General features: G+C 64.0%; 1 protein-coding gene across 18 annotated transcripts in view; it reads right to left on the bottom strand.

Moving 5' to 3' along the window:
- PLXNB2 (plexin B2) overlaps positions 1-20,046 on the bottom strand; it is a 33,429-nt gene extending 13,383 nt beyond the window's left edge. Inside the window, exons 1-9 of one of the 18 annotated variants that reach the window (XM_054542904.2) lie at positions 19,891-19,949; positions 8,669-8,710; positions 8,407-8,538; positions 7,527-7,579; positions 6,879-6,931; positions 1,651-2,734; positions 1,092-1,274; positions 875-1,003; positions 79-179 (exon numbers count right to left, since the gene is read on the bottom strand). In XM_054542904.2, coding sequence (XP_054398879.1) covers positions 79-179; positions 875-1,003; positions 1,092-1,274; positions 1,651-2,721 — 1,484 coding nt within the window. In that variant the 5' untranslated portion in view covers positions 2,722-2,734; positions 6,879-6,931; positions 7,527-7,579; ... (1 more) ...; positions 8,669-8,710; positions 19,891-19,949. 18 annotated transcript variants of the gene reach the window in all.
- Between the last annotated feature and the right edge of the window lie 3,104 nt (positions 20,047-23,150).

The raw sequence follows: 23,150 nt of genomic DNA on the forward strand, positions 1-23,150 counted from the left end.
TGTGCCCCCCGACCCAGGCCACGACCTCCCAGGATCCCAGAGGCAGGCCGTGTCCCCGAGCCCCCCGCAGGCACTCACCGTCCCTCGACGACGCACCAGCCGCAGTAGGGGTCCTGCGAGTCGCGGCACTGGGTGCAGGTCGGGTAGCTCAGGCACTCCTGCACCGGCAACCGGAACACCTAGGGCAGCGGGGCCGTGAGTGGGACGAGAGAGGCTGCACGGGCCTTCCGCAGACCGCAGATGTCCCCGGACGGCCACCTTGACCCAGCTCTGTCCCGGGGCCTTGGAAGCCTCAGACACCTCAGGCTTGTTATTAAACAGTTCTGGCTCTGCGTGGCCATGGCCCAGGATCCCGATGGGAGCCCAGGGGAGCCTGGAGGTCTTGGCTGTGGTGTCTCCTGGGGCAGCTCCCGTCCTCTGCACTGGCTCCCTCCGAGGGGTGCTCCTAGGGCCGGCCTGAGGGTCTCTTGCACTAACCCCCCCACAAGCTTGGGGCCCAGGCCCATGTCCCCCACTGACTGAGCTCACAGGGGCTGTGCAGGGACCGCGTCTTCCCATCCACCCTCAGCAACACCCCTCAGACACCGACCATGGTCTGTTCCATCAGGACAGGGCAGAGGCGGGGCCGGAGAGAGAGATGTGGTGGAGACCACAAAGGACAAACAGAAGGAGCGGCAGAGACAGGGCAGTGCCAGAGAGACACAGGATGGAGACACTGCCCGGGACCCACCCAGCCACCCCTCATCCAGCCCAAGGAGGGGTGGCTCTGCAGCACCCCGTCCTCCTCTGGCCCCCAGGCCTGTCATAAGGGCCTGGGATGCAATGACCGGGCATACTTGGCCTGCAGTGCTCTCCGGGGCTGCGTCTGGCTCACCTTGTCCTGGGTCATGGCGTAGAGGCTGGCCAGGTCTCCAGACAGTACCAGGTCACGCTTGACTCTCTTGTTTATCTCCACAAGGATAGAGTCGTACTCTGAGGAGGTGCCATCTGGGGTGAGGTACACCTGTGTGCGCGAGGGCAGGCTGATAAGGGTACGGGCCTTGTGCACAGACAGGCCCTCCAGAGCCTCCCTGCCCCAGCCTGGGCCAAACCTTGAGGATCCGGCCGTCAGAGGTGCCCAGAAAAGCAACAGTGTGGTTGTTCTCGGCGGTGACTGTCACGGCCGTCAGGTTCAGGCCTCCACGCTGCAGCACGGCTGTGGCTTTGAGCCCGTCGCGGCTGCCCAGTGGGTAGGGCAGGTGCTCCGAGCCACATGGGAAGCTCTTGCTGGAGCCCTGCGGACCACAGCGTGTCAATGGCAGGCAGACCCCCTGTCCTGAAGGGCCCTCTCCACTCGGGATCCAAGACTTGGGACAGGCCCTTCCCTTCCCTCCGGCACATGTGGTCCCATACACGTCCCTGAGAACAGGGCCCACGTGGCAGGGAGCCCCACCATGCTCACTGTTATGTGCCCCAGTGCCCGACACAGGCCTGGGACTGGCGCCGGCGTGAATGGCACTGAGAGATGTGGCACCCACCCACGCGAGTGCCCACGCCGGCGAGAACCACGGCCACACTGCTCACATGCACCCTCCCCAGCAGGCTGGGACACGCAAACCCACGCATGGACGCCTGCAGTCCGGGCCCACAAGAACACACTGAGGCCCATACCAGCGCGTGGCCGCCGCACTGGATCTCGCCATGGAAGGGCTTGTAGAAGATGTCACGGGACGCCTCCCAGGTGCCTGTGTAGCAGGCGTTGCGGTTGGCCTCCATCTTGGCGTGCACCTCGTCCAGTGGGAACAGGCAGAGGCCCGCACCGGGCCCCCCACTGCTCCGGCTGTCTCTGCTGAAGACAGCATACAGCACCCTGCCAGAGCCAGGCGCAGCCACGGAGGCGGCCAGGCAGGTGCCAAAGGCAGCGGCATGGACGTCGGGGTCCCGGCACTGCAGGTCCATCTCCAGGTAGGAGTAGTAGTTGGGGTCCTCTCTGCACATGCGCGCCAGCAGCGTGCGGTTCCGGGCCGGGTGCTTGTCCTGCTGGTTGAAGACAAAGAAGACGTAGGGGCCGTCCTCGAAGGCCGCCACGAACTGCTGTGTGTTAGTGGACAGGTAGCCGGCCTTATAAGTGGCGTGGTCCGTGTAGGCTTCAAAGGCCTCCCTGCTGTCGGTCCGGTCCAGCAGCCGGGTGCTCACGATGATGCCGTTGTCGTGCGGCCCGTTGCCTTTGCCCACAAACAGCACGCGGTCACCACCGGGACCCGTGGAGCTCACCAGCCCCACTGTGGCCACGCCCTCGTCATTGCTGGCCACAAAAGACTTCTCCCCACTGCCGTCCTCGTAGAACAGGCGGAGGGAGATGTTGCTCAGGGCGCGCAGGGCGCAGATGCCCTTGAAGAGGCTGCCGCACTCCACCAGGCGCTTCCTGGGAGGGTCGAGCAGCAGCAGCTGGTTGACATTGTCGGTCATCTCAGCCTCATGGCACTGGCTGGCCTCGATGGGCGGCGTGCACTTCTTGTTGTCCAGGGCCGGGCCCGTGGCCACCTGCTGCTCCAGCTGCAGCTTCGCATCCAGCTGGTAGAGGGCATTCACCGCCCCCAGGTACACCACGCCTGAGGCCTCATCCACAGCCAGGTGGTTCAGCTCTTTCTCGCTGCGGAAGAAGTCCAGCTTGCGGGGCCTCAGGCTGGCACCTGCGCCCAGCAGGCCCAGCAGGGTCAGGGCCCAGAGCTGCAGTGCCATCGCCCCCGGCACCCTGTGGGAAGAGAGAAGGGTCAGGGGAGCCCTGACCCAGAGGACCCCCAATCAAATCCCTCTCCAGTCCCTGCCCCAAACATCAGAACATGGGAGAGAGGGTCACGCCACTCCACGAACTGAGGAACCTGGAGCTCCGCCCCTTCCTGCTTCACACCCCCGCCATCCTCGAGGTCTTGCCAAAGACCACTTCTCAGCCCTCCTCAAGTCCACCCTGACCGACCCCTGGGGCCAAGGCACTGCCACCGCCTGCTACGGGATCCCTCCCAGAGGTGCTGAAAACACTGGCAGGCCTGTCCCCGAGGCAAGGAGTCGACGCCCCCTGAAAGGCTCTCAGGTGCTCGCATTCATGCCCCCTGACCTGTGACCCCAAGGAGCTCCAGGTGGTCAGGACGCACCGGCCCCAGCGCACGGGCTCAGGCTGGCAGACAGACCCCTGGACGTTGGAACAGGCGGCTCACACATGGGGCAGAGGTGAAGGACACAGGAAACCAGAGGCTTGAGTGAGAGCAAGGGGTGCACCGTGCATAGCCCAACAAGTGCACATGCTGTTTACAACTGCCCACCAGAGCCCCCAGGCGGCCTGACTCCCCAGAGCCTCCCTGACCACCTCCAGGCCCCCTGCCCTGGTGAAACAGTGGAAGCCAGCAATCACCCACAGCTCCTCGCTCGGCCCATGTCACGCCCAGGGCAGAGCCTTGGAGAATCACCCACCCACCCCTCGCTCGGCCCATGCCATCCCCAGGGCACAGCCTCTGATGTGCGCACAGGGGAGGCAAGAAGGGGACCTGGGTATCCATGAGCAACTCCAAATCCACCAGGACTCAGAGGCAGAGGCCCCCACATCTGCAGGCTGGACAGGCTGTGTCCATATGCGTGTAACTGAGCATGTCTCAGTGTGGGGTCTGTGCCTGGGTCCGGGTGGATGAGGGGGATGTGTGGTGTGATGGGTGAGCTGCTGAGGACCAGGCTGAGCTAAGGGTCTCCCAACAGGAGGAAGATCCAAGGCCCCACAGGTGGACCCAGGACATGCGTGGTCCTCCCTCTTTCCCTCCCTACCAGACTCAAGTGCATCTTAGGGGCTCAGACACAAGTGGCAGACAGGGCCCTTCTGCCTCTGAGCTCTTCCTCAGGGTGGTCCGTCCCTCTCACACTAGGGACCCTGCTCCATCCTGGCCAGTGATCCCTACATCAGCCTCCCCTGCCAGTGCCCCCTCCTCATGCTCCCAACCACCCCCACTCCTGGGCCCACCGTCATCTTCCCTGAGTGCACCAGTACGGGGGGCTCCCAGGTGTCCAGGGCAGCCCTGCCATGGCAGGTGCCAAGGGGGTCCAGACTCGATGGCAGAGGGTCACGAGGGATGGAGGCCCTGGCTTCCCCCACCTCCCTGTGCAGGCCCACCCCGTGTCTCCAAAGGGACTGCCACACCCTCTCAGGCCACTGCAAGTGTCACCTCCCTGCATATGTCTCATCCCCTCGAAACGCAATCCTCTTTCTCACCACATATTTGAAAGTTTTGCCAGGCTCGGTGGCTCACGCCTGTAATCCCAGCACTTTGGGAGACCGAGGCGGGTGGATCACGAGGTCAGGAGTTTGAGACCAGCCTGGCCAACATGGTGAAACCCTGTCTCTACTAAAAACACAAAAAAATTAGCCGAGCGTGCTGGCACCCGCCTGTAGTCTCAGCTACTCCAGAGGCTGAGGCAGGAGAATCGTGTGAACCTGGGAGGCGGAGTTTGCAGTGAGCCAAGATCGCACCACTGCACTCCAGCCTGGGCGACAGAGCGAGACTGTCTCAAAAAAAAAAAAAGTTTTAAGTGTAGAAAGAACAAGCCACAAAATGCAAATGTTTCCACATCCCTGTGTCTCTGACGGCCAAGCTGACCACGATAGCCTGTGACCCATTTCTCAGGTGAAGAAACTGAGGCACGGAGCAGAATTTGCCCAAGGCCACACCGCGGGCATGGGTAGGGCTGGGATTCTCACATGCAGTGGGAGCAGCTTGGCCTCTGACCACTGTGTTTCTCCACCCTTTTGACAGCCCCCTAACCCCCCTGGCCTCTGTCCTCCCAGGAGGGCAGGGGAGCCCACTCTGCCACTCCGTAGCCAGGGGAAGTGTTTCTCCCAAGCCTCGGCTTTGGGTGAAGCTACATTTACTGGCACAGCCGCCCTCCACCTGCCCGTGGCAACCCCGTTCTGATTGCCCGCACGCTTCCTGAAATCTCCTGAGGTGCAACCAAGACGCAACCAACCGACAACATCTGAGCCACCCCAGGGCCCGCATGCGTGAGACAGTGCTGCACTGGCCTTCCTGCTCCCTGGGGGTGCGCCCATCAGACAGGCAGCTCCTGCCCAGCACAGAACCCCCTCCCTGCACTGGGGGTTCAGTGCTCAGCTGCTGCCCAGCCCCTGAAGCCCCCTGCCCAACCCCTGGAGCTCCCAGGTGCCCACGAGCACAGCAGCCGCTGGGAGAGGTGACCACCCACAGGCTAGGGAGTTCCTGGCTGCTTGGCGGCAGAGAGGCTGGGCAGGGCCATGGGACCCCAGGCTTCACCAGGATAGGGGTGATCAGCCAGGAGAAGATGCTGGCTTTAGTGAGAGACACAAAGATTCTACAAGCCCACAGGAACCTCTGGGCATGATCCTGGCGGAGGGGGTTCTATGTCCAGCTCAGCCAGGGTCCCCCGCTGTGGCTCAGTGGCCTGTCCAGGGGAGAGGAGAGGAGGGTACAGGAGTCCCAGGCCTCCAGGAGAGGCCCGTAGGCTACAGCCACAGCCCATGGCCCTACTAGGGAGGAGCAGCGCCTGCCCGAAGGCTCCCCAACCCCCTGCGCCCCTCCCCTACCCACGGCCATCCGGGGGCAGGTCCCACAGGCCCCCGCCTTCTAAGTGCACCCAGTGGCGCCAGCGGGGGCAGGCAACATCCAGGCCCCTCGGCCCCGCGCCCAGGCCTGCTGCCCTCCCCTCCCGGCCCCGCTCACCCGGCCCCGCTCACCCGGCCCAGCTCGGTGGCAGTGGCGGCGGCAGCCTTGGCCCGGCGCAGCTCCCGGGAATGAATGGAATGCGCCCGCAGCCGGGAGGGGAGCGCGGGGGCGGCGCGGGGGCGGGGCCCACGGTCCCCTCAGATCTGGCCCGGACCGTCGTGGGGCTGCCCAGGGAACCCTGCGGCGCCCCTAGCCCCAGGAAAAGCAATGGCTCTGGGCCCCCACCAGCCACCCCTCACCCGTCCCCCAGCTTCCACCCAGGGAAGCCACTCACCCACCTGCCAGGGCTCCAGGGGCCCTGGTACAGGAAGAAGGCTCTCCTGTCCCTGTCCCTGCCGGGGGCTGGCACACGCTAAGTGCTCAATAAACACCACCGTGTGCCACCAGGGAAAGCCTGACTCCCAGGGTCCTACCAGCCCAGGCTTTCCAGGGTGGCAGGCGCGGCTGGGGTGACACCCTACAGGTGGCAGCTGCCTTCTGGTTCCTGGACAAACAAGGCCTCAGGTGACCTGCCTGCCCAGGCCCAGGAGCAAAGGGCAACCCACCGGACCAGCAGCAAAGCTCCGGCAGTGCAGGAGGCGCCAGGCACAGCCAGCTACGCTTCCTGCTGCCTGTGTTCCTGAACAGGAGGGAGGGCGGGCAGCAGGCACTTCCTGTTTTGAAGCCCTCCTGGGACCCCCACTTACGGGGCTGGCGGGGATTTCCTCGGGCCCTCTGGTGCCTTCCTCCTGGCTGAAGCTCGGAGGGGCACTTTCAAGAGGCCACACCAACTCTGGCTGCTGCTGGCCCACAAAGCGTCTGCACAGGCCCCCCCCTCGCCACACCCCCAACGCTCAAATTCCCAGCCCTGATGTCCCAGAACCCGGTGCCACAGTGCCACAGTCTCACTGCAGACCACTCCACCTGAGCAAAAGCTTGTCCTGAGCAAAAGCTTCGCCTCAGAGAACCTTGGGGGCCTCAGAGCGGCTCTGTGGGCAGGGAAGCTCCCCACTTCCATCTAGGCCAGGCCATGGGAGCGGTGGCAGAGTGACAGGTATGGTTGAAACCTGGCTGGACAGAGCCTCGCAGACACCACATGGCAGTTCTAGATACCTCCAGCCTCCCTGTCCACATAGCCCCAGCCACCCACTGCCTTTCCCAGGTGGTGTGCAGCCCCCTCACCGAGGCTCCAGTGGTCCAGCTCAGTTTCTGCTCCAGGCCAGCATCGAGATTCTCTAGGAGGCAAAGGAGAGACGCCGGTCACAAGAGGAGCTCGGTCTGCTGTGGAGCCCCCCACCTCTGTCCCATGCTGGTGGGAGTTGGGGGAAGAAACATCCCACAGGACCCCATCTGGCCTTTGCCTTCCCTCTGGCCCCTGCACAGCCCCTTCCTCGACACCTCCAGGGCTCCTGGCACTCCCCTCTGTCAGGGGCTTTCTGCCTGTTTAAACTAGGTATGGCTATTACTTTGCTTAAAATAAAAGTTGCTTTCTGAGGCCGGGTGCGGTGCTTCACACCTGTAATCCCAGCACTTTGGGAGGCCGAGGCGGGAGGATCATGAGGTCAGGAGATCGAGACCATCCTGGTGAACACAGTGAAGCCCCGTCTCTACTAAAAATACAAAAAAATTAGCCAGGCCTGGTGGCAGGCGCCTGTAGTCCCAGCTACTCATGAGGCTGAGGCAGGAGAATGGCATGAACCCGGGGGGCGGAACTTGCAGTGAGCGGAGATCGCGCCACTACACTCCAGCCTGACTTCGTCTCAAAAAAAAAAAGAAAAGAAGTTGCTTTCTGAAAAATATGCATACCCATGACCCTGAAATTTCACTTACTGGCTATGTGACCTTGGGCAAGTTACTTAACTTCTCTGTGCCTCATTCTTCATCTGTGGAATGGAGACAGAATAGTGAGCTACCCCCAGGGGTTTATAAGGACTAAATGAATTCATTCACAAAAAGCCTCAGAGTGTTACACTGTAGCACTCAGCAATGCTTGCTATTGTATCTTCCCTTACTATTGTATCTTCTAGTTCTGGATAAACACAGACTATACCCACAGGGAGGCACAGACCCAGGGTGCTTCTTGGCATAGTTGGCTTTAGTGAAAATTTGGCAGCCACCCAGCATCCCACCAGAGGATACTGTGGAAGACTACATGGTAGATGCAGGTGCGTCTGTGCTGACTCTGATGGAGAAGTCTGGGTGCAGTATTTGGCCCCATCCATCTCTGAGAGGCTCCAGAAGCCCTCAAACCAAATTCAAAACAGTGGCCGGCTAAGGCTGGGTGCGGTGGCTCACATCTGTAATCCCAGCATTTTGGGAGGCTGAAGCGGGTGGATCACGAGGTCAGGAGTTCGAGACTAGCCTGACCAACATGGTGAAACCCCATCTCTACTAAAAATACAAAAATTAGCCGGGCATAGTGGTGCGTGCCTGTAATCCCAACTACTCAGGAGGCTGAGGCAAGATAATTGCTTGAACCCGGGAGGCGGAGGTTGCAGTGAGCAGAGATCGCACCACTGCACTCCAGCCTGGGCAACAGAGTGAGACTGTGTCTCAAAAAAAGAAAAGTAAAGAAAATAGTGGTGAACATTGGGAGCAAGGAGGAGGCCACTGCAGTCCAGCCCAGGCCAGAGTGAGACCGTCTCAAAAAATACACACACACACACACACACCCCCCACAACAAAAAAGTTCAAGGAACTTGAACTAGACCATGAACTGGCCGCGTGTGGTGGTGCAGCCTGAAGTCCCAGGTACTGCGGAGGCTGAGGCAGAGTAGCTTGAGCCCAGGAGGTCTAGGCTGCAGTGAACTGTGATTGTGGGCAACAGAGCGAGACCCTGACTCTAAGATTAAAGCAAAACACAAGTTTAAGACTATATTTACATATTGCTTGTCTAAATAAGAAGCTGAGCCAGGCGCGGTGGCTCACGCCTGTAATCCCAGCACTTTGGGAGGCTGAGGCGGGCAGATCACCTGAGGTTGCAGTGAGCTGAGATCACACCATTGCACTCCAGCCTGGGGAAAGAGCAAGACTCTGTCTCAAAAAAAAAAAAAAAGAGAAAGAAAAGAAGGTAGGCTCCACTCTGTCTCAGGATGTGACTCTCCAGGCCCTCAATAGCCACCCCTACAACCAAGGTTCAGCTACTGAATCCTGCTCAGGCCCCAGAGTCCACTGCAGCCTGGCCAGGTTGTGTGCCAGCAAAGCGCCTCCTCCTGCAGGGCCAGGCCCTGCTCTCCTCCCACCCCCACCGGGATCCTCATGTGCCCTGTGCAGCAGGACCCAGGGTTGGACATGTGGTGACAGCAGCAGGGGGGCGGCGGGAAGGGAGGTGAGCTCCACAGCTGTGCATGGACTGTGCTACCCTGCTGCACAGGTAAGGGTTAACCCGGCCAAAGGGCTGGGGATAGGATGAGGTTTGGGGGGCAGAGAGTGTCCTTTTGACCTGAGACTCAACAGCACCTTTGTGAAAAGGGCGAAAGGCTGCTCCTCTGGCAAACTCAGAAGCCAAAGCACAGGGCAGCACCGGGTCTCCTGAGAAAGCCAGGACCCGCCGGGACTGGAGACTACAGCTCCTGACGGAGGTGGCAGCCATGGCGGTGGCGCGGTGCCCCCAGACCTGCCGTCTTGAAGGGACGCCACACCGGCCTGTGTGCCCCTATGCCCACTCCCTCAGCCTCCTGGAGCCCCCAAACTTCTCCCTGCAGCATACCCCCAGGCCCCAGCCTCCACCGGCCCAGGCCTCAGGCGTTGGGGGGATCAGCCAAGGTCAGGGGAGGCTGGCCTCCTCCCCACCCACCCTGCACACCCTCGGACAACCTCGTGAGTGATCGATCCGCTCAGGAAGCCAGAGGCAGGGCCCATACTCCAGTCTCCTGGAGGAGGCTTCCTGCCGTCCTCTTCCCTGGCCCTCACAGTGGAGGACAGCCATGGATTTCCCCTCCCAGAGAATAACACCAGGATCCCTCCACCCTCAGCCTGGGGCCCTTCCTGGCCCAAGTCTACCTCCTCTGCCCGGCCTCTGGCTTCTCCCACCTCCATCCATCCTGCCCTCAACACTGAGCCAGGCTCCATCTCCTGCTTACAGAATTCCCGCTTAGCTACCCCAGAAAAAGGAGTTTTTCCTTAGGTGGCTGTGGTCACACCTGATGCTGCTGCACACAGGGACCTCAAGGCCTGAACTCCAGAGCCAGACCAGTGAGTTCACACCCTAGCTCTGTCACGTTCTAGCTGGCTCATGTGGGCCATTCAGAAAGCTGCTCTGTGCCTCAGTTTCCCCATATGTAACCTGGGGGTCATTATGGCGCCCACCTCAGAGGGCTGCCTTGAGGTTGAGTGGGTGTGGAAATCTTTACAGCTGTGCCCACTCAGAGAACGCCGCCTCATGACATTCCCACGTCCGTGTTCACTGTGCTCCCTGGAAAGCCCCTGCCCATCCTTTAGACCCCGAGACATCCTCCCTAACCCAGCTCCTGAGGGACTGGCCTTGCTCTGTGGTCTATGGTCTTCACTGACAGGCCCCGGCTGCCCCCCAGCCCCGCCCCAACAAGTCCAAACACTGGATCTGGTCACTAGGCACCTGCCGGTCCAAGCTCAGTGAGCCGGGAAGGGGTGGTGACATGCAGGGGTGGGAGCCCAAAAGAAGACCTGTCCCCGCAGGCCACCCCCAGGCCAACAGAACAGAAGGGTCTCCTCCCCCAACCAGAACTCCGACACGGGCCAAGGGCAGCACAGGGATGCTGGGCCTCCCCCCTACAACCTAGACAGCCTGGGAGGCAGCAGGAGCTGCTTACTGGCTGGGCACCTGTGGCCCCCCTCCTCGGGTCCCTTTTTTTTTCTGACCACCAGCCCCAGGCCCCTTGCACGGGCTGAGTCTGGCCCCCGCCCCTCCCACAAGGTAAAGGTAAACAAGAGGCATCTAAGGGGGAAGGACAGAGCCCTACTCCAGATGAGGCCAAGAGTGGGGGCTGCCAGGCCCCCCAACTCCTGCCAGCCTTGGTTCTGAGACCGCCCCAAGTCTTGGCTGCACTGCGGGGTGGTTCCAGTGGGGACTAAAACTGGGGGTTCTCTGCCTTTCAGTATTTTCAAGCAAACAGACTGAGCCATTCTTTTCTTCTCTTTTTTTTGAGACAGGTCTCACTCTGTCACCCAGGCTGGAGTGCAGGGGCATGATCTTGGCTCACTGCAACCCCCGCCTCCCAGGTTGAAGCAATTATCCTGCCTCAGTCTCTCGAGTAGCTGGGACTACAGGTGCACGCCACTATGCCTGGCTAATTTTCTGTATTTCAGTAGAGATGGGGCTTCACCGTGTTGCCCAGACTGGTCTCGAACTCCTGAGCTCAGGCAATCCACCCGCCTTGGCCTCCCCAAGTGCTGGAATTACAGGCGTGAGCCACCACACCCAGCCAGACTGAACCATTCTTAATGCTAAAATCAAACCAGTACAAAGCAGTCAGGCCCAGTGGGAAGGCAGGCCCAGCTTGGGGGCTGCTCTTGGCCAGGCTAGGCTGTGGGCTCTGGCACGGGAACCAGAGCGGGCAGGGGCCAGAGAAGGTGCATGGGCAGCGGCCGGCAGGGGCCAAGATGGGGATCCAGGCAGCAGCAGCCATGAAGAACTAGGACAGCTCAGGCCTAGGCCTGGGAGGGCAGGAGGGGGTGGCATGAGCACCTAGGACATGGGCGGTGGAGAAGGCAAGGGTTCTAGGGCTGTGCGGCCCTCCAGGCCTCAAAGGATTGGGGTGGACACAGGCCCTGCACGGGGGTGGGGGGGGAGGGGCCGGGCCCGGTGCGGGGGCGGGGGAAGCAGCCTCGGACAAAGTGAGTGATAGGCTGCCCCAAGCACAAGGCCAAGGCGCGTCTGAGAGTGGCTGTCCCGGAACGGGGCGACAGGCGTCACAGAGAAGCCACGGAGGCCCCGCAGTCAGCAGCCAGGGGGCCGGGCCAAAGCTAGCGACACACGCAAATCTGCAATTAGCCCAGAGCGCTAAACAAATCAGAGGAAACAAAACAGACGCGCCGGCGAATCCCAGCCTCCGCTGTTTTCAAAACAAGCGCGAGGGGGGCGCCGCGGGGCGTGGGGCTGGGGGGTGGGCAAGGACCCCAGCCGCCCCTTCCCGCAGCGCCGCGCCCGTGGGTAGATGCGGGGAGGGACTGGTTGGAGAGCGCGCGGGAGACCCGGCGAGGGCGAGACCGGCGGCCCCGCCACCCAGCCCCACCCGCCGGTGACCCGGGTCGGAGTTCAGCCCAGGAGGCGGGAGACGGCCCCCCGGGGCCAGCGCGGCGGGGAGCGGTGTCTCCTGGGTGGGTCTGAGAGCCCGGTACCCGGCCAGAGCCAAAGGCGGGCACCCTGGCCTGTGTGGAGCGCCCTGGACTATTCCTCCCAGGCCGACCCAGGTGGCACAGCCCCGCCCCCGGCGCCGGCGCCGCCAGACTCCCCCGAGGGCACAGAACGGTTGCCTGGGAGCCAGGGGCAAAGCGCGCCCGGGGCCAGGAAGCGCGGGGACCAGGCCCGCGCCTCCTCGGCGCCGCCCACTGCCCCCCGCGAGCCCAAGCTCCACGGCCACCGCCCGCGCCCTCCCGGGGACTCCGGCGCCCCGTCCGCCCCTCGGCCCCGCGCACCTGGAGGGAGCACGTGGCCGCCTCTGGGACAAACCTCACCAGGCCGGGGACCCAGGACGCGCGAGCGGGTGGGAGCCTGACCCGAGTAACAATGACGGCGGCGGCGACAGTCACACGAGCGCAGGAGACGTCGTCCCCGCGGGGCGCTCACCTGGCGTCAGGCACATCGGATCGCACAGCCAGCCATTACCTAAGTCCTCCGGGCCGTGGAAGGGGCGCGGGGAGCGGCTCCGCCCCGCCGACGGTGGCTCCGCCCGTGCCCCGGGTCGGTCTCAGGGCTCGGCCCCTCCCGGCCCAGCTGCCAATCATGCACGACCCTGCCCGGAGCAGCCTCCCGCAGGACTCTGGACCCAGGGTCAAGGCCAGACTCACCCGGGGCAAAGGCCGAGCGCTCCCGGCACAACCCGACCTGGGAGCTGGGGTGGGGCGGGGCGGGGCTCCAGGGACAGAATGATGTCGAGGCCTGAGCCTCGCGTCAGCGTCTACAGGGGTCCCCGCTGGACTCTCGGCTGAGGACCCCTCCCAGGTGGAGGCCGTCGCACCCCTTCCCCGCCAGCCTGGTTTCAGGGCGGGGCTCCTACTTTGGGCCAACCTCCCTGCAGTCTGGGCTCTGGGTCCCAGCAGGAAAAGTCACCCTGGCTGGTGGCAGCAATGGGGTCACCAGCCCAGGATCCTGGGGGTGCCCCATGAAGCCCCAGCTCCTCCTGTCACCTGCTCCAGCCGAGTTAGTCACAGCTCCCACTGGTCCACACTTCCTGATGCACCCAGGCCACCTGGTACCCAGGGCCTCTGTATCTAGCCCTGGCCCTCAGGCACCCGCTGAGCTCACCTGGCCATGCCCAAGGGGCCTGCCCCAGCCCCCTCTCCACCTCTGCACCAAGTGCAGCCCCTGTATATGGTGCCTCCCTAGAATGGGGCCCCAGGCTGCCCTTCCATCACACACACAGTTGTGAGGCCCTCCTCAGCCTCCTCTCCGGCCACGGCCCACTGGCGCATCTGGAGGATGGTCCTCCCCAGCCCTCAGACAGAATGTGGGATCCAGTTGGCTACGGCGCCCTGTCCCCACACACACCAGGCCTGCAGAACCACCTCTCTCCTCAACCACCCCTTTCGGGGTCCCAGCCCCCATCCTTTCCAGCCTGGGCACAGCTGCAGCCCCCTCTTGCTACACAGCGGTTCTTCGGGTCAGAAAGCTGGGCAGCGCAACAAACCCACCGATGTCTCTGTGCTTCCTGAGGACCTCCTGCGGGAGGGGCGGGCACTGCCAGGCGCTCGGGGCACACACGAGGCCAGTGGCTACTGCAGGAACCACCAGCTCATCAGGACAGGACATGCGGTCAGACAGCAGGCGGCCACGGAGGGACTCTCGCGGGATTCTGGGGCTCAGTCCCTCGGAGTCTCTCCTGAAAGGAGGCCTCCTGGCCCACCGGCACCCAGCCCCACCTGCAGGCTCTCCTCTGAGTGGCCCCCATGCATCTCCCCCTTTCCAGCTCAACCCCGCAGCAGCCGGCTGCTCAGAGACCAGGTCCTGCCTGGATGCAGCTGGCTCAGGACCAGCCCCCGCCCACAGCCCCCTTCTCACCCCCGGGGTGGGTGTTGGGGGGTGGACGGGTGAGGCCCCAGCCAGTGAGCAGTAAGCAAGGCCTGTAATCTCCCCGTCAGCCTGTCAGCGCCTCAGCGGTCACCCCAGCCCCGCCTCGCCCATCACCGCTGAACCCCACAATTAGCTTGGGGCACCGCGCCAAGCCTGCGTGCCAGACACCACTTGCACACATGACCATGCGTGTGCAGACACACATGGCTGGGTGCTGCCGGAAGAGCCCTGCCAACAGGGTCTCACCCCAACACCCAGAACTCGTCCCCAGTACAAAGAGCCTGGGAGAGATGCCTCAGGCCGGGGCACTTGGGCTGAGAGGGGCAGTGGGGCTCTCAGAGCCCAGCGTTGCCTGGAGCCCCGAGGGAGGGGCCATGTGTGGCATGGGGGAGGGGGGCGGGGACAGGGCCATCTCAGCAGAGGAAAGGGGCTGCCTCTGCCCAGGATGAGTTGGGGGTGGCATGGGGAAGTGGGGTGGGGGCAGGGCCATCTCAGTAGGGGAGAGGGGCTGCGTCTGCCCAGGATGAGCTGGGGGTGGCATGAGGGAGGGGAGCGGGAGCAGGGCCGTCTCAGCAGAGGAGAGGGGCTGCGTCTGCCCAGGATGAGCTGGGGGCTGGTGAGGCACAGGGTGTTGGGCAGGACCTGGGTCCAGGCCAAGGGTGAGGCAGCCCAGGATGTGGGCTGGGCCCCACAGGGGCAAACACTCAGGGCTTTGGGAGTCCAGAGGAACAGGGATTTCCCAATGAGGAAATGCCCATCTCAGAGTGGGGGCAGGACAGTGAGTAGGAGGTGATGCCCGTGGCTGGAGCTGTGTGGAGAGGTGGGTGCCCCGGAGGCCAGGTCCAGCCCCTTGCTCCACGCGGGGGCTTGCTCTGTTCATGGTGGAGCTGAGAACTTCGAACCCCCCGGGGCCTGGTCAAGAGCCACTGGGCCCCAGGTCTAGATGCGGAACTGGGGGACCCTCCAGCGAGCTTTGCTGGGCCTGGGCGGCCTGCCTGGGGCGCCCCACCTTCCCACCCTCCTCCCTAACATCCTTTTCTCCTGAGGTCCCTCAGGGTGGTCACCAGATCAGGCTCGGTGCCAAGATGGGAGTGGGGAGGCCAAGCCCCTCGGCTACCCTGGTCAATCTCTGAGGCTGAGAGGGAGTAGGGGGGCCGTGCTGGAGCACCTTCCTCCCACCACCTCCCTCCCACCACCTGCCCCTTGCCCCTGTCAACTGCTGGCTCCACTTAAAATAGCTTCTCCCCCTCGCTGGTGGGAGGGAGGCCCTGGTGTCAAGCCGGTAAGGCTGGAGCAAGGCTGGGCACAGGGCCTGGGCTCAGCAGTGTTCTGTGCCCTCCTTCTCCTCCAAAGCAGGCCCCAGCTCTGAAAACACACCTGGCAGGGCTGGGATCCACAGAGTCCTCACCTCCTGCTGGTCCTCAAACCCCACTCTCCATGGCTGGGTCCCTGAAATACTTGGATTACCCTCAAGCCCCCCACCATCCCGCCAAGCTGTGGCCCCCATGCCACCCTACCACGTCGGAGTCACACAGGCCCAGGCCTCCCTTGCTTCCCCCAGGAGAGACCCCCCACGCTCCTGCTTCTGGCCTGTCCTCAGAGCCCCAGAACTCACCTAGGTTCAAAGCCAGACCCCAGCTGAGGACCCAGCATGGACCCCAGGCAGGTGCAGTGACAATCAGAGCACGCTCCTACCACAGCCACCCACGCAGCCTGAGGCATAGCCCCCTGGAAACTGCCTCGGCCTTCAGCACCCCACTTCGGACCAGCAGGGCAGGGGGGTTCCTCCTCTGAGAAGCCCTCAAAGCTGCCTGGAAGGAGCGGACAGTGCCCCCAGCCGCCAATCTGACAGGTGGCCCAATCTGTCTCTGAGCAGGTGGCATGCTGGCTCGGGGTCCCCAGACCAGAGCAGGAGGTCACCTGGGAAGAGAGCTGCAGCCCTGCACAAGGCTCATGGGCAGGAACCGTCCCAGCCACAGGAGCAGACGCCCTTGCCTGGCCCCTCGTGTTCACACAGGAGGCCGTGTTCACACAGGAGGCCTTCTCAGAGGTGGACACCAAGCACTTTTCCTCTTTCTTGCGCTTGCTGCGGGACTCAGCTGGGGCAGCATCAGGCCCAGAGATCGGTGCTAGACAGTGTGGCTCCACCCAGGGCCCCCCATGGAAGCTGCTGACCAGCTGTGCCAGAGGGTCCGGGGGCCCTACCCCCAGAAGCCCAGTCCCTGCCCCTGATGCTGCTGCTGCTGGGACCCTGCTGGCAGAGCTGGGGGCTGAACTGGGGCAGCACCTCCCTCTCCTGCCCCAGGCTTGGGCCGGGACTCAGCTGGCACCGGAATGAGGAACTATTGGCTTTCAGAAGCCAGGAGACCTTAGGAGGCTGAGGAAGAGAGCTGGACCTGCCCCCAGGCGCCCTGATCCCAGCCCAGGGCAGTCTCCTCCCTCACCTAGCCTGGGACCTGAGGCAGCTCAGGTGTGGCCTCAGGGGCCACCCCCAGGGAAGGCCACCAACCATAGCGGGCCACGGTGTGGGCTGACCTCTGGGTGTGAAGGGCTCCAGGATCTGGGCTGCAGAGGTGGGACTGTGCGAAACAGAACCCCCAGCTCCACAGCCAGGCCAGCCCCAGGCTCCTCCCCAGACACAGACATCCCCAGGGGGTGGGGCAGACCTGCAGTACCACCAGGGACAGCCTGCCCCATCATCCCCGGCACCACTGGGCCTGGGGCCAGTCACTGTCACAGGTTCATGAATCTCACAGGGCAGGGCGGATCCACTGGGGGGGGCGGGGTGCAAGTGTTCAGGGCCAGACGGGAGGGGCCCAGCCAATCCCTTCACACGCTTGGTCTTCAGAGAGAAGCCTTCTGAGCCAGGAGGGCCGCTGTGTCAGGGCCTGGCTTGAGGCCACACCTGTGGCTGGGGGAGCCCCAAACAGCGCAGGGTCCTTCCCTGGTAGGCAGAGAGAGGTGGGGGTCCTTACAATCCAGGGGTATGGGAAGAAGCAGGCCCTGTGTTAAGGGATGTGAAACCATGGAAAGGAAGAAGGTGGAGGAAACTCGTGTAGCCCAGAAAGAGAGAAGCTAGGGCAGCTGCCTCCCCGGGGCCCCAGAGCCCGAGCACCCCACACCAGCCTCCCCGGGGCCCCAGAGCCTGAGCACCCCCCACCAGCCAAGGCTCTGACCCACCCTCCCCATCCTGTAATTAGTCAGAGACCCAGCCCCACCCCACCCACAAGCCCCACCCCAAACACAAACAGCCACTACCCCTGAGGGAGGGAGGGGCTCTGGCCAGCCCCAGCCCCACCGAATCTCCCACCCCCAAAGCAACTGGATCTGCCTCACAGAAGGGAAGTCAAGGTTGGGGGGCCCCTTGCTGGCTACTGGGTGAGTTCTGAGCAGCTCACCACCTCATCCCCAAACCGTGTCCAAGGCGGGCTGTGGGCACAGGAGGTTCCCCGCCAACTTCCAAGGAGGGCGGCCAGGCTGCAGCCAGAGGGACGGAGGCATGAGCTGAGTGAGAACTCCCGGCTCAGGGGAAGGCAGCCCTCATGGCAGAGGCCTGGCATCCAAGTGCCTGCCTAGCTCAGAGAAGGCACAATATGAGGGGCCGGAAGACACAGCCTCTCCCGGCCAGTACACCCCTGCCCATGCCCACGTCCGAGGGGGACCATCAGCTGTGGCTGGCACAGGATGAGGCGGGGGCAGGACATGGTGAGCACGGACGACGTCCTGGGCTGGGAGGAGGACTGTGCCATATGGGCCCTCCCCACCACCTTCCAATCCAATCTCTTCTGCTCCACTTCCCTGGGCCGGGGCCAAGCCCCTGGGCTTTCCGCACTTGGGGCCAGCTGCCGGCTCCACCTCCCCGATGTGGTCCCCATGCAGGCTGCTGGGCACACGCCCCGGGCGCACATACAGCACGGACCCAGAGCACCAGGCAGCCACAGCCCTGGGCACACAGCATCGCAGATGACTCCTCACACAGACCTATCTCTGGCCTCAGTCTCCCCACCTGCAGGATGGGCTCACAGGCACCATATTCAAGGGGGGTCGTAGGCGAGGACTGGCTGTCGGAGGGGCTTGGAGGGAGGCTGGTCCATTAGTCAGGAGCTGAACAGGGAGTCAGTTGGGCAGGAGGGCCCCCTGAGGGAGACCCCAGTGCCCTCCCTAGCAGCCTAGCCTCGTTCCTGCCTGCTCCTCCCTGGCACGCACAGGTCACTGGCACAGGGTGTGTCCCTGAACTTGGGCCTGGAGATACCTCAGAGGCTCTTCAGACCACCGTGGAGGCTTCTCGGGGCGAGGGGGTCCCTGGGTGGGCCCAGAGCTCCTCCTGTCCCATGGTCTCCCGCAGAGGGGCCTGGGCCCGCTGCAGGGTCAGCAGGGCCTGCTGGGGCCAACCTTGGGGTTTTATCCAACCCAAAGGTGACGCATCTTCTCCCCGCCCAGTCTGGGCAGCTGCAGTAGAAAGTGGCAGAGCTGCCCGGACTTGCCTGTCCTCCTCCTGGGGCCCTCAACCCACGGCCCGGAAGTGGATCCCTCTCCCACGCTGCAGCCTCCCGCTTGGGGTGGCTGGACACGGCTGGATAATCCAAAATAATTCTTTCTTGGCAGGCAGCCGGTGGGGGAGGGGGACTCACATTCCAAACCCTTGTTTTTCTCAGTAACTTCCCTCCTCTACTGGGGCAAGGAACCCCTGGCCAGACCTCAGGCCTCCCAGACCCCCCGGGACAGAGGTGGGCCCCCCATAGGTACCGTGGGAGGACTCAGATGTGCCAGGCCCACCTGCTTGCTCCTCAGTCGGCTCCGGGGATTTCTATGCAACATGCAAAAAGCTGATTCGCCACGAACATGTGCCCGCTGGCCCTGCCCTCCGGGGGACCCTCACCTCCAGGCAGGAAAGGGAGGGCTCCCTCCCACCAGCTCTTCAGCTGTTCCGTGCCAGGGTCATCTGGGGATGGGGCAGGCTGAGAGCCCCCACTTCCCGGCAGCCTCGCTCTCCCACCCGCAAAGGGCTCTTGAGGAAGCTCAACTTCAAAGCCTCACAGGCTGCGCGGAGCCTCCAAGCAAGGGCCAAAGTCAGACATTAAGTGGGGGGGCGGCCCAGGGAAGGTGGGGCCCAGGCAGCCCTCCAGGCCCCCGATATCTGCCTGCCTGGTTTGGGGCCCACCCTCGCCCCCTGTCCTGACTCTGCCACAGCCCACAGTGGGCAGACAGACCCCTTTCTTCCTTTCCCAGGGAGCTTCGCGAATAGAAATCAAGGGCCTGGCAGGAAGCTCCAGGGCTCCCGGGCTCTGAGACTCCCAGATGACAGGGGGAGGCGGGCTCCCCAGATCTGCCAAATAGCCCGACCAGGGGCGCTGGCAGGGCAGGAGCTTCCTGCAGGAACAGGGTGCGGAGGGGCAGGGTCAGCAGGGGACAGGCAGGGCCCGCGCCCCCGCTTCCAAGACTTTCTGTGTCTCGGGGTGTCCACCCAGACGCCACCCTGGGAACCGCGAGGAGGCCCAGGCCGTGGGGTCTCGCCAGGTGCGGGCGCTGTCCGCCCTGGTCCCCCCGCGCCAAGCAGGCCCCAGGGGGTGCGGGGACGGCCCCCGGGAGCTCGGGCAAAGCCAGGCTCCCGTGCCGCTGAGCCTGGGGCCGGCCCGGAGCGCCCGCACCGCGGGACCATCTCCGCTCGGCGCACGGAGCTCGGCGGCTGAAGAGTGAGAGGCAGGCGCGGAGGAGGGATCCGACGCGGGTCCGGAGGGACGCGCAGCCTCCGCCACCGGGCCCGTCCCCCGAGTCAACACCGGGAAGGGCGTGGGGCGGGAGCGGCCCGGGCCTCGCCAGATGGACCGACGGACGGGGCCCAGGCCCCAGGAGCCCTCCGCGGAGCCGCAGCCGCCGCAGGTCCCCGGGCCCCAGCGCGGCAGGCCCGGGCAGAGCGGCGCTGACGGCGAAGCCCCCCCCGCCCGGCGATACGTCCCCCGCAGCCCAGTCCCCCGAGCTCGGTACCTGCACGTCCGCCGCCAAGGCTCGATGGCGCCCGGGCCGCGCTCGGCGCTGCGCTCTGGCCCGCGCTGCTGCCATGGAGACGGGGCCTTTGTGTGGCCGAGGAGGGGCCGGAGCGCGCGGGAGCTGCCGGCCCCGCCCCCGACGAGGGAGAGGAGGGGAGGGCGGGGAGAACCGGAGAAGGGGGGAGGGGGAGAAGGAGGGGGAGGGGGAGGAAGGGGAGGGGGGGAGGAGGGGGGAGGAGGGGGGAGGGAAAGGGAGGGAGAGGAGGGGGGAGGGAAGGGGAGGGGGACGAGGGAGGAGGGGGGAGGGAAGGGGAGGGGGACGAGGGGGAGGGGAAGGGGAGCAGGAGGGGGAGGGGAGGGCAGAAGACAACGGGAGGGCAGGGGACAGGAGAGGAGGGGCTGGGCCTGCGCTCCCCGCGCGCTCCCCACTTCTCCCTGGCCCAGCGGCCACAGCATCGTCTGGTAGGTTCGGGCACCCCAGTTCAGACCCAGGTTCAGCCAAGGCAGCACCCTGCCTACCATGCCGCCCTCCAGGAAGCACGAGTGCCCACAGAGGCCCCATGGCCTGAGCACCCCCACAGGAACCCCGCAGGTCTGAGGGGAGGCCAGGCCTTGGCACTAGGGGAGGGCATTATGGGTGCACTCTTGCCCGGCCAGAGGAACGTGAGGGTCCCTGCCAGTCTTGAGATGGGTGGGCACCAGACCCTCAGCCCCAGACTGGAAGCAGACCAGTCGCTCCCCTGCGGCTTTCAGGGGTGGGAGCTGCTGGGCTTTGGCCCTTTCCCAGGGGTCTCAGGCCCTCAACCTCCCAGGGTAAACCGGGACCCGGAGATGGCCTCCCAGCACATCCCTGGCCTCCAGCAGCACCTCAGGACGCTGCACCCGGGACCCCACCTGGTCCTTCAGGGCCAGGAGGTGGGTGGGCCGAGACCTCTTTCTGGGGGTTCTGGTTTCTGGGACAGAGCTGGCCCCACTTCTGGCACCCCAGGCCCCAAGTCCTGGCCCCAGTGCTCCTGGGGTCCCCTGGGCTTGAGAAGAGGTGGCGAACCCTCTGCAGGGCCAGACCTTGGAGCACACCTCCACTGCCCTCCCAGGACTGGATGTGCTGAGCAGGAGACAGAAGCATTCCCCAAGCCCTCACCCTTGCCCCCACCCTGGGTCACCCCTCCCTGGGGCCCGCCTTCCACCCAGACCTGCCCCATCCTTGCAGCTGGTCAGCTTCCTCCTGTCCCCAGCCAGGCATCCCCTCCTCCTCTGCTTCCCCCACCCGGGATCTGTCCCGCCACATCCTGACAAACTCCCCCAGCCTGACTTAGTTCTTTCGGTCTCTGCCTTCTTCCACCCTCAAGCAGCCAGGCCTTGTTCCTGCCCAAAATCTTCCCTCGGGCCTTGAACCACAATCCACATCACGGCCACCCTCCCCTTCACTGCAGAGGACCCCAAAATTACCAGGGTCTGACAAGGTTGCCAACTTTTTGTCAAAAAAGGAAAAGACAAGGTCCAGTCACAAAAGGACATTTTAATACCAAAACTGTGGGAAGGCCACTATTCTAGACTAAAAGGGAGTCTTTAAATAGCCAGCAGGAAGCTTGAGGGTGAGCAGCTGTCTTTCCTGTCCCTGAGCAGACCCTGTGTACACCCTCAGCCCCTAGCCCCACTCCAGACCTGCTCCCAGCCCTCTCCACCCTCTAGGTTCTGTGCTCCCTGTCCTTCAGGAGGCCTGTGACCACAGCAGTCTTCACCCTCGCCAACTAAGTTCTGCCCAGCAAGCCCTCTTGCCTGTGGGGGCTGGCACTCTGGCCACGGGTAGAGCCGTCTGGACCTTCCTGCCTCTTCACTGACTGCCCCTGGCCTGGTGTGCATGGGGTGGGGAGGGCCATGGCCCAGCCCTGGACAGAGAGGCTCAGCCAACTCAGAGCGGCCCTGACACTGGGGGGCCACAAGAGGCATCGGGACAGATGGAGCTGGCAGGTCTCCACGCCCAGCCCCCACCCATCCACCCCAGGCCACGTTCCACCCCAGGCCTCTTCTGCGTAGGTGGGGACAGGGGGAAGCCCCTGAGGAAGAGGGGCTGGGAGACTACCCCCAACCTTAGCCTTGGCTTCTGCCCAGGGCAATGCTGGCCACCCGGCCCGATTCCCCCCTCACCTGCCACTATGTGGCCTCACCAGAGCCCTCCAGGGAAATCTGCTTGTGCATTTCTGGATACACAGCGGCCAGGGTCCCTGGGGGCTCCTCAGAGACCAGCCTGAAGCCCCTCCCCTGAAGCCCTGTGGGTCTGTAGCCCTGTGCTGTGCGGCAGCTCTCAGAAAACCAAGTGAGGTGAGACTGTGGTGTGCGGAAGCACATGCTGCCATGGTCCTTGGGGTGCGGTGCGCTCCCCAAAGCGGGGTCACAGTTGTGAGAGGGGTGGGTTGTCTTCCCAAGCTGCCTCGACACCTTGAAGTGGTGGTCCTCAGGGGGCTGGTCACCAGCACAAGGCTTTTGCAGAGGGCCCTGGTGGAGGGCAGCTGATGGCAGGGCCTGTACTGGCCCCCAGGCCCCATCTTATGGAGGTCAGCGTTCAAGCTGGCCACACAGGAGGTGCCAACATCTCTGCAGACCCTCTAGAGACCAAGCCCTCAGTAGGGAGGCCGGTCCCCCCGTGCTACAGTCGGGAGGCCCAAGCTGCATTTGGGGCCAGGACCTTTCTCACCCTCGGGTCCCCGGCTTGCCCCTGCCACAGAACAGGTTTGCTGCCTCGGACTCTATGTGTTCTGTTTAACGTGGTCACGACCTTGGGCCCTGCACCAGACATCTGGGGCTTGACAGCTCCCCTTTGTCACCCTCCCGGCTGCCTCCATGTCTTGTCTGTAGAATGGGGACAGGGACAGGCTGTCCTGGGCTGCAGTCGGGCTGGACAAGTTGACATGTACCAAGTTCTAAGAACTACCTGGCGCCCGGCACCTGACCCCGCTGTCCTCGTGGCTCAGTCACGCCCTGCACTGAAGTGGCTGGCAGTGCTCGCTCTCTACCGCCCGGCTGGAGGATGTGGTCTGACAGCACCAATGAGAACACAAACAGTACGTTGCGCTGAATGAAGGCTACCTTCTATGGACTGAATGGGGGCCTCAGAAGAAAAAGAAAAGTCCCTCCCCCAGCCCTGTGTCCCCTGGCCAGCACCCACCCGGCCTCACAGGGTACAAAGCCCAGTCTCCATGAGTGGCCCTCCCAGCACCCTGTCGGGCATCTGCATGGCTGGGTCGCTCAGACGAGGAG

The sequence above is a fragment of the Pongo abelii genome, chromosome 23 (genome assembly GCF_028885655.2).
Source record: "Pongo abelii isolate AG06213 chromosome 23, NHGRI_mPonAbe1-v2.0_pri, whole genome shotgun sequence".
NCBI classification, from domain to species: Eukaryota; Metazoa; Chordata; class Mammalia; order Primates; family Hominidae; genus Pongo; species Pongo abelii.